Source organism: Aulonocara stuartgranti, assembly GCF_965226115.1.
Source record: "Aulonocara stuartgranti genome assembly, chromosome: 22".
NCBI classification, from domain to species: Eukaryota; Metazoa; Chordata; class Actinopteri; order Cichliformes; family Cichlidae; genus Aulonocara; species Aulonocara stuartgranti.
This window is the reverse complement of record NC_138957.1, coordinates 37223723-37234197: the sequence shown is the minus strand read 5'-3', so window position 1 is coordinate 37234197 and position 10475 is coordinate 37223723. Positions and strand designations below refer to the sequence as shown.

The 10475-nt window shown below is 47.4% G+C and overlaps 2 protein-coding genes across 3 annotated transcripts in view; one reads left to right on the top strand and one right to left on the bottom strand.

Moving 5' to 3' along the window:
• Positions 1–160: 160 nt before the first annotated feature.
• Positions 161–4107, bottom strand: rps18 (ribosomal protein S18). Its single transcript, XM_082521151.1, has 6 exons — positions 4002–4107; positions 3208–3306; positions 3007–3093; positions 1281–1382; positions 1040–1131; positions 161–283 (listed from the first exon to the last, which is right to left on the bottom strand). The coding sequence occupies exons 1-6, from the start codon at positions 4002–4004 to the stop codon at positions 208–210; spliced, it is 459 nt and encodes a 152-aa protein (XP_082377277.1). The 5' UTR covers positions 4005–4107; the 3' UTR covers positions 161–207.
• A 26-nt stretch (positions 4108–4133) lies between these two features.
• The window catches only part of vps52 (VPS52 subunit of GARP complex), a 12340-nt gene continuing 5998 nt past the window's right edge, over positions 4134–10475 (top strand). The window contains exons 1-11 of one of the 2 annotated variants that reach the window (XM_082521124.1): positions 4134–4429; positions 6445–6523; positions 6644–6696; positions 7268–7343; positions 7446–7513; positions 8035–8210; positions 8381–8531; positions 8780–8880; positions 9468–9600; positions 9699–9756; positions 9868–10001. In XM_082521124.1, coding sequence (XP_082377250.1) covers positions 4334–4429; positions 6445–6523; positions 6644–6696; positions 7268–7343; positions 7446–7513; positions 8035–8210; positions 8381–8531; positions 8780–8880; positions 9468–9600; positions 9699–9756; positions 9868–10001 — 1125 coding nt within the window. In that variant the 5' untranslated portion in view covers positions 4134–4333. Of the gene's footprint in view, positions 4430–6441; positions 6524–6643; positions 6697–7267; positions 7344–7445; positions 7514–8034; positions 8211–8380; positions 8532–8779; positions 8881–9467; positions 9601–9698; positions 9757–9867; positions 10002–10475 lie in introns of both variants that reach the window. The other variant, XM_082521123.1, reaches the window with a different exon arrangement.

Below are 10475 nucleotides of genomic sequence, written 5' to 3'. Positions count from 1 at the left end.
CTGCAGAACATGTTCAGCTGTGCACTGCAACATTTAAATACAACATTAAAACTGCTTCACCGAGGTCCACCGAGACGCCACGTCCCTTCAAAATAAATCACCAAGGAGCTCCCAGCGGTGTGTTGGTGAGAGAAGTAAAGCAGCACAGGGGACGAGAACATTTTGTGAACTGTGGTGCTTTATTGAAACAAAGGGAAGCGGGGCAGTTTACTTCTTCTTGGACACGCCGACGGTGCGACCACGACGGCCGGTGGTCTTGGTGTGCTGACCGCGCACACGCAGACTGCAGGGAGAGAGACAAACCAGGTTAGGACGTCTGTAACAAAGGACTGAACAACATAGTTGAGGATTTCATTTGTTTTTAAAGGCTTTTATCAGACCGACTGCTCCACGTTGGAAACGTGCTTCAGCTTAAAGACAAACTTATAACCTCTCCACCATCAGGAAACTCAAACATCTGCTTCAGGAACATAAACAGGATGTTTAACTGGTCTGTAAATCAGCAGGACAACATGCATCACAATGTTTGAGCCCATTATTAACCTCCTAGGACCCGGCATCCACATATCCGGACGTCACGTTTTGGGTTGTCTAGACCAAAATACTAAATTTTGCTCCACAAGGGCCACCTAGGAGGACATTAAACTGCCTCCGTTTTATCAAAATTAAAAACGAATGTCTTTATATGTGGCTCTCGTTGTTTTTAGAAACAAAAATTGGGTAAAAAAAGCATTTTTTTTAGACCGTTGGTGCAGAAGTCGCTGCATCTGTGCTCTACAGTCACACGACTTTAGCCTGTTAGTGTGGACGCACGCAGAGGCGGCACCAGCGTTTCTGAGCTCACAGTTCAAGTTTTTCAGGACAGGCTCACTCTGCAGACGCCTCGTTTACTCAAGTGTGACACAAACGTTCATGAAGTCTCTGAACTCTGCAGGACGTGTCCCGCTCACAGATGTGTGCAGACTCGGGTAAACGGAGGACGCGTCGATGCAGAGCCTTCTCACAGCAGTGTGAATGAATACAAGGACCGAGCTCTTACCCCCAGAAGTGCCTGAGACCACGGTGAGCCCTGATCTTCTTCAGCCTCTCCAGATCTTCTCTCAACTTGTTATCCAGGCTGTTGGCGAGGACCTGAAATCAGACACAGAGATGGTCACGGGGTGCCTCGAACTAGCTCGTCCAATCAAATACCTTGGTGTGAACCTCGTTCAGGTTTGAGCCAAAAATTGACTTTATCATTTAGATTCTTGGAAGACAAAGCAGCAGCTGCGATCACCCACCTGGCTGTATTTGCCGTCCTTCACGTCCTTCTGCCTGTTGAGGAACCAGTCTGGGATTTTGTACTGGCGAGGATTCTGCATGATGGTCACCACACGCTCGACCTGACAACCAAGCAGCTCCGGTTACTACGCAAGGAAACTGAATATGGTGATCGACAGGAAAGGATCTAATGAAGCGTTTATGTCTGGGAGACTGACGCCGTCTGCCTACAATGTGACGCCCGAGGAAACATCTGCTGCCTTACGTCAAAGTCAGGACAAACTTCATCTAGGAATCAATAAAATATTTTGATCCTGATGTGAAGCAAAATGCTCTGCAGACAGAAAAGTCCACCGAGCAGCCTCAGCTAAACCAATGATGTCTTTGATGATTACGTCACTCTGCACCCCTTTGAGACGGGAGGTGCTTCTTTACCCCCTAGTTTGTCTAAATGTGTAAAAACTGGAGCACTGCAGTAGCAGATACACACTCACACGGCACGGTGTGACCACCTTCTGCACAGGTGTGCCAACTAGGGCGGGGCTATATCATACCGTTCACGGTAACACCGGTGTAATGCTGGGCAACGATAAGAAAATGAAATATCACGATAGAATATGGGTGAAACGCGCCTTTGTTTACATACGCACACGGCGGCGACGCAGAACGAGAAGAGCGAAAGTGGATCGTTGACTGAAACAGATGAACCTGGACTGGTTTGTAAAAATGCTGCAGCTTCACTGGTGTGGAACTGGTTCAGCACAACAAAGCACTATTTCTGGTAGCGCATGCTAGCGGGCCGTCGTTATTACCGTGTTGTTTGGAAAATACGGCACACTTAAAATCAACCCTTTGATTTGTCTGAAAGTCGACAGAGCCCCTTATAATCCCGTGTGCCTCATGTATGAACTCTGGTTGTGTTTACTGACCTCGAAACGATTTTATGTGCACGGCGCTCGAAAATCTGTCAAATGTTTCAGTACGACTTTGCTGAGCTACGAAGCCGCACCGCTCGATGGATTGTCGGAGCATTACGGCTATCGTAGGCGGAGCCTCGTGGAGTGATACGTACTGTGCTTCAGCATAATGTTACCGTATTGTGTGTGTATAACCTCTTTTTAAGTTGTGTGGATGTTATACATGGTTATGCTGAGGATGTGTCGGCCAATTTCCACTGGAAATGCCTTTTGGTTAAACTGTCAGCGAGGAGTTTGCATTTGCACTTTAAATTTTTATATAACTTTAATGCAGATAAACAGCTGCTTGTTTAAGTGAAAATACATTGATGGGTTTTGTTTTTTTTGCACTAATAAAGTTGTGGAGTTGTAAAGTATTTTGTCTAGTGTCAATTATATCGTCAGTTATATTGTTATCGCAAATTTTCAAATGTATATGGTGATAAATATTTTTGGTCATATCGCCCTGCTCTAGTGCCAACGTTAACCTGCTGCTGGTAGCCACACTTACTCCTCCGACTTGTGAGTACCGTTCGTCACAGAACAAAGTGCCGTCTCTTTGCCTTCATGCAATAAAACAAGACGCTGCTCTGAGGACGATTGAAATATTTCTATAGCCTCAGAGACCGGCCTGCAGAGGGCCGACCCTCCAAACGCTTCACAAATCAATACTCGTGATACTTGTTGCCCAGATTCAGAACCACCACTAAAGCTCCAGTGACAAAATCTCCTGACAACACAAAAGCATCACAAGTCGCCGTTTTCATTCAAAGCTCTGAACAATCCTCACCTCCTCCTCAGTCAGCTCTCCGGCCCTCTTGTTCAGGTCGATGTCGGCTTTCCTCAGGACAACATGAGCGTAACGTCTGCCAACACCCTGAGAAGAGACAAAGTGTTAACAACACGCCGACAATCACAAAAAACACAGCGCAACTGATGTGATGATGAAAAACAGTTGCAACAAGCGGCACAGTCTCAGGGAGGAGCTCACCTTGATGGCAGTGATGGCGAAGGCGATCTTCCTCCTGCCATCAATGTTCGTGTTCAGGACACGAAGAATGTGCTGGAACTTCTCAGGGATGACCAGAGACTGAGACGCAGAGGGAAACAAAGTGAGTCACACACAGCAACATGTAGTTTCTGCAAAGATCATGCAGTAATACACATACATGTTTACAAGCTTCACGCTGTATGTATCTTTATATGTTAACCTATATATTTGCACAGTGTGCTAGAGGTTCATGAGGATTTCTCTTAGTTCAGCCCCGTTAGCCCAAACAGATCGACTGCTGCGGCTCTGAACAGCTTCAGCTTTGTTCAAAAACATCCCAGCAGTACTTCGACTATTTTAAATACTGTGTATTTACATCAGAGTACTTCCAGCTCCCGGCCAGGGTCCACCAACATGCTTGGCGAGGCTAAAGCCTGTTAGCTCTGAGGGGTAACCGCCTCGAACTATGACTGCTTCTTAAAGTTTGAAGCAGCACAGAGTCTCCATCCACAGCTACGAGTGCCAGCAGCAGACGCCGGGCATGTGGACGCTTTATAACCGGGAGGGAAAAACGAAGTTAACTGTTGGCGCTCGTCGACACAGCTCCACTCACATCCCACAGCAAACTGCGCTAAAACGTCAAATTACCAGCAATAAACTGAAAATTCCGCACCAGCCCACTCAAGTAGGCTGTGGAGGATTTATCGGATGTATAAATGTGACAAACAAGCGCGACTAAAGTTGGATGATCGCGGATTTCTGAGACATTTCAGTCCGACAGAAAAGACACTCACCATCTTGGAAGCAGGTTCCGTGCGAAGAGGAAGCCGCAAGCCTCTCGCGAGAGTTTGACCCCTTCGGGGAACGGAAGTTGGTCCGTCACTATCGAGTCGTCCGACTGGAAAAAAAAACTGTGTTCAAAAGAAACAAGCAAATACGTGGCTTAACGCGGTTAGTTTCGTTAACTCACGCGAAATAAATGTTTATTGAGTCCCACTGATTTATCACCCACGGCACGTGATCGTGATAATACCGCGCTCGGTTAATAATACAATATTTTTGCTAACTACGAGGTGGAACTTTAGATTTGTATTTTTTTTTTTGACGTTAGCGTAAGTTGGCCGCAATGGCGGAGGGAACCGCGACCGCTGCTGGAGCTGGGCCCGATGTAAACACAGCTGGGAACCCGACAGAAGTCGCCATGGCGTATTTACAGGACGAGGTAAGATGTTCTTTTTCTGCGTGACGCCTGCGTTCAGTTTCACGGAGGTAATCGCAGGTGAGCGCAAGCTTTAGCTGCGTGAAGCTCAAAGAAGCTGTTAGCAGGTGGACTCATTCTACGGAGCGCTGCTGCTGCTGGATGCTAATGGGAAGCATTGACTTCCTTTTTCTGAGGAGGAAAAGACGATTTAGGTGTATCAGTTGTCGTTCTGGTTCCGCATTAATAATCCTGATTATGGCTGATTATTGATTATTATCAGATTTGGACTGTTTTGCTGCATCAGTCAGTTTGTTATTGGTTTAAGTCTGTCATACAAACACAGCGGAGGTGGTGTGTGCAACGGCTAGAAAACAGATGTTTATTCAGTCAACTTCTCTCTGTGTAAATACGCACATCGGACACTTTATTAGGTACACCTTGATGTAACCGGGATGGAGCTCATTTTTCCTTCAGTCGGTTTAAGTCTTCAGATTCAGCTGTTGATAACATTCCTCAGAGATTTTGGTCCATGTTGACATGACATCATTATGACATCAGCACACAGTTGCTGCAGACTTGTCAGCTGCATCCATGATGAGAATCTCCCATTCCACCACATCCCAAAGATGCTCTTTTGGAGTGAGATCACATAAGAGAAGAGTTTTATTGTCATTGTAAGCAGCAGCACAGAACACAATAAAAATTAATTAATACATGGCCACTAATCCAACTCTGCTGACTGTTGAGGCCAACTGAGTACAGTGAACCCATCGTCACATTCAGGAAACCAGTTTAAGATGGTCTGAGCTTTGAGACAGGGTGTGTTATCCTGGTGGACACTGAGGTTATGCAGGGATGGGAATGGAAATGTTTTTTCATCTTCTGTGTCCAGTTTTGGTGAGTCTGTGCGAACTGTAGCCTCAGTTTCCTCTTCTTAGCTGACATGAGTGACACCAGCTGTGGTCTTCTGCTCCCGTAGTCCATTTGCTTATGCTGTTCCTTGGTTGTAAGTCGGGCTCAAAGCAGTCTGGCCGTTCTCCTCCAGTGAGCTGCTGTGCGCAGAAGGTCTTTTTCCGACCTTTTGTGTAGGGCTGTTCGATGTAACGATATGTATGGGATGACGATATAAAAACGTCTATCGTTTCATTTTACGCTGTCGATTGTTTCGTGGTGTCGCAAAATAAACTGTTTACGGCAATATTTTCTCACCGTTCTGATGGTGACTGTAGTGGCTATATTCATTTATTAAAGTTCTCTTTCTCTTATGTTTAATATAACCACACTACAGACGGACAAGCGCCTGTTTTTATGCGTTGTCGTTAGCAACAGCGACGGTAACAGCATTGCATGTCCGCTTGTTTATTTTCCACATAAACCTTTCACAATAAAGCTCAAGATCCTGTTGAGACTTTTCAAAATAAACCGAATCACGTGAAAGAGCAGATTATTTACGGATGAGAAGTAAAAAAGAGCCGCCAGGTGCTAAAAAATAAACCTTAGACTCGTTTCATCACTCGACTCCAGCTACACGACGCGCAGCTGGAAACACTTCACGCAAGTCGAGCTGCCCGAGATTCACAGAATTTACAGAAAATGTTACACGTTTGTGATTTATATCGTTATCGGACGATAGAATTCTTATATCGGGATATGAGATTTTGGTCATATCGCACAGCCCTACTTCTGTGTAAACTCTGCAGTTGTGGGACAATCCCGGCAGATCAGCAGATTCGGAAACACTCAGACCAACATACCACCCTCGCAGTCACTTAGATCACCTTTTCTCCACATTCTGATGCTTAGTTTGAACTACAGCAGGTCATCTGTACATGTCCACAGGTCTAGATATTTGAGTTAAAGGACAGACAAACAGGTGTACCTAACAAAGTGGCCAGTAAGTGTATGTTTTCTCATTGGCTGGAATAAACAAGTGAGTGAATGAAAACCAAAGAAAGCTTTAATGTCAGTAAGTTTTGACAGTTTCATCCTGTTAATTATCACCACTGAAGACACACTGGTTGTGTTTCACCCAGAAGACTGAAGCAGACATCGCTAACCTGAACCTGGGAGAGCTGGACATCACTACGGACGAGTTTATCCTGGATGAAGTGGACAGTAAGGAAAAGACTTCATATTAAAGCTCGGCTGAGGTGGCACTTGTTACAGCTTCCTCGGTGCTGCCTTGCTTGAAGGTTTCGCTTGTCACTAACTGTTGTTCCCTTTTGTCTGCTGCAGTTCACATTCAGGCCAACCTGGAAGACGACCTGGTGAAGGAAGCGCTCAAAACAGTGAGAACTGAAAGAACAGAAGTCTAATATATAACACGTCCTCTGCTCTGACGTCCGGGCCTGGTTGTCTCCCTCCTCCCGGTCTCCCTCAGTTGTGGTTTCTTTGCAGCAGTGATGTTTTGGTTTGCTGCTGCTGTGTGTGTGTGTGTGTGTCCGTGTGCGTGCGTGTGTGTGTGCGCGCGCGCGCGCGTGTGTCCGTGTGCGTGCGCGTGTGTGTGTGCGCGCGCGCGCGCGTGTGTGTGTGCGTGCGTGTGTGTGCGCGTGCGTGTGTGCGTGTGTGCGTGCGTGCGTGCGTGTGTGTGTGCGTGCGTGTGTGTGCGCGTGCGTGTGTGCGTGCGTGCGTGCGTGCGTGCGTGCGTGTGTGTGTGTGTGTGTGTGCTGCTTTCTACGAACACTTTGTCTGTAGAAAGCAGCAAAGGTAGAAAATCTAACCTAAGAGTTAAGCTGACGCTTTTAATGTGAAGGGATTTGTTACTTTTGTTTTGAAAGGTGCTATAAAATAATTATTACTCTACACTTCCTCTTTCAAAGCACAGATAATACATTTCAGTTTCCTCCCGTCGGTTTTCAGGGTGTCGACCTCCGTCAGTACTCCAAACAGGTGGAGGCAGAGCTGCAGAGGATTGAACAAGCCTCCATCAAAGACTGTATCCTTCACAGCTCCCAGTTTGAATACCTTCACCTAATAATTTATAACCACACACTAACACCCGTCACTGATGATGTTTTCCTGAGCGCTCATCGTGCAGACATCAAAGAGAGTCAGAACATCGCCCTGCTGCACAACCAGATCACTGCCTGTGACTCCATCCTGGAGGTGAGACGACTGAGACAGACAGAAAATAATCATGTGTGACATTTATACAGAAAACTCTTGCTGGGATGGAGTCTTGTGGATATTTGAGAGTGATTCGAGTTTTCTGTGAAGGAGTCGAGACGCGTTTTGTTTCCCTGTCACATCTTCTGAGCTGAGTTCTCACAGAAGCGTCAGCAGAAGAACACGTCTTCACTGTGCAGCTGTGCAGAGGCGGGACAGATGTACCTGAGAGACACCTTCCTGTCATTCTGCACCCTTACTTCAGTTTTCTGCACACAAGCTTAAAGTAATAAAGGCGCTTTACGTCACAGTGTGCTCACTAAAAGCAGCACGGCTGCTGTGGTTACTCGTCGCTCTGCATCAGAGCGGATTCTTTTCCGTCCTCGGTGCTCAGTTAAGTTTTTAGGTGGGTCCAGTTCAAGTGGGAAAGTGAGAGGCGGGCACTTTTTCAAACTGTCATGGGAGCGCTGTCCTCTTGTTAAAGCAGATTCAGTCTAACCTCACGGCTGTGTGTCTCTCAGCGTATGGAGGGCATGCTGAGCGGCTTCCAGAGCGACCTGTCCTCCATCAGCAGTGAGATCCAGACCCTGCAGCAGCAGTCGGTCAGCATGAACGTGCGGCTGAAGAACCGGCAGGCCGTGCGCAGCCACCTCAGCCAGCTGGTGGATGAGCTGGTGGTGCCCGGGGCCATGATCTCGTAGGTTTGACGGCTGTCGCCGCAAAGAAAAAGTGTCTGTATTGTAATGAGTGATTTGTTGGATGGCGCTCAGTTTGCAGAGACCTCAGAGTTGTTCCTGATGGATTAACCAGCCATCAGTGGTTTGTGGTGATTGCATGACTTAATCTGCTGGTCGTGTGTGTTGGCAGCACCATCCTGGACAGTCCTGTGACGGAGCAGGAGTTTCTGGAGCAGCTCCACGAGCTCAACACTAAGATCAACTTTGCCAAAGAGCTGAGCTTCAGAGAGACGCTGGCTTGCTCCGACATCCAGGACATCGTGGACCGCCTCAAACTCAAGGTGAGAGACGGGCAGGAGGAAAGTTCCCGACTCTTTGGAATCACGTTTACAGTTAAAGTCCATAACAAACAGGAAATGAGAGGAAGTCCTCATTAATAAGTCAGAAACCTGCTGAGCTGCTCTCCTGAGGTCTTTCAGGCAGAGCGCTTAATGTACCCGCGCCACACGAAGGCGTTTAACTCATTCCTCTGCCTACTTATCAGGTTTTATATCTTTGTGCTTATATCCACACTCTTTGTTCTCCTCAGGCCGTGTCAAAGATCAGAGAGTTCATTCTTCAGAAGATTTACTCCTTCAGGAAACCGATGACCAACTACCAGATCCCACAGAACACTCTGCTGAAGTACCGGTGAGCACAGCTGAGCGTTCGGGTCCACTCACAGTCTGCATTACGCTGAACCTACAGACGTCTTTTCTTTGTCGCTTCTGTCCATTTAAAGAGCAAGAAGTCCATTTTTACACCCGAGGAACTGAAACGTCTTTAAAAACACTGGTTTCTGTTCCGCTCCTCGTTTGTCACGTGACGCAGAATCCTGAGCGCCGCATGGTTCACGGGGCGGATCCAGGTGAAGTCTGTGCAGAGACTCCTCTGTATCCTCAGGTGTATTTACCTGCTGCTTTACCAACACTACACTTAGTTTTGTTTTTATTGATTTGAGTTATTCGATATGTTGGACTGTTGATAAGTCTGTGCACACGTCTGCGTTAGTTTTATTTGAGGTGAGTTTTTAAACTTAAAGGTGGACGTAGTCACGGCGACGTCACTCGCTGACATCACGTTTCCACCTTCTGTTTCCTGACCTGGAAGCTCCACCCATCTTTTTACCGTCTGTTTGTTATTTTTTTGTTGTGTTGAACTTGTTTTTAATTGTGCGTTAGAAATAACTGGACACAAAGTGAAGAAGCTGATCGATGCTGTTGTTGTTTTCACTGCAGGTTCTTCTACCAGTTCCTTCTGGCCAATGAGAGAACGGTCGCCAAGGAGATCCGAGACGAGTACGTGGACACCATGAGCAAGATTTACTACAGTTACTTCAAGTCGTACAGCGGCAGGCTGCTCAAAGTGCAGGTGGGTGAGCGGCGGGGTCGCGCCCTCGCTGTGTTTGTGTCGATGTGGCTGCACGCCGTCTTCGTGTGGATAACAGCTGATGTTTGCGTGTCCCGCAGTACGAGGAGGTGGCAGACAAAGACGACCTGATGGGAGTCGAGGACACAGCCAAGAAAGATATCCTTCACGGTCTGTTGTTTGTGTCACGCCTGCTCACCGTGTGCGCGGCGCTCTGACGCCTGCTTCACATTTTCAGACTGTTTGAGGCTCCTTGACTCGCTGCTGCAGGTTTCTTCTCCAAACCGTCTCTGAAGAGCAGGAACACCATCTTCACTCTGGGCCAGAGGGGGGCCATCCTGAGCCCGGCCGAGCTGGAGGGGCCCATCCTGGTCCCGCACACGGCTCAGAGAGGAGACAGCAGGGTGAGAGACGGCGCTGCCGCAGATCAAGCTGCTCAACCCAAACGCATCCTGCAGATCTGCCATTTACAAGAAAATAAAATTCCCTGTGAACAAACCAGCGTCTGTAGCACGAGACACGCCCCCTTCAGGACAAACAGGATGCACGTCCTCGCTTTTAATGAGACGGGAATGATTTTAGGATCCAGTTTAAATTCCAGCTGAGCTCCGTTGCTCAGCGCTGACATCTTGTGGCAGATTATGAGATTTTTAATTTTCACTGCAGTTTGGGAGCAGTGACCTCGTCATAGACACAGACGGAAACAGCTGCAGAGGTCTGCAGTCTTTGTAGTCAGCTGAAGGGGGCGTCCTTTAAGGGCGTGTCCACTCTGTGATTGACAGGTTGTTGCCATAGAAATGTGTAGTTTTTGTTGTTGCGCTCAGCAAATTGTTTCAGACTCCGAGATGGCGACAGTCACAGCGCTGAACACGAGACTT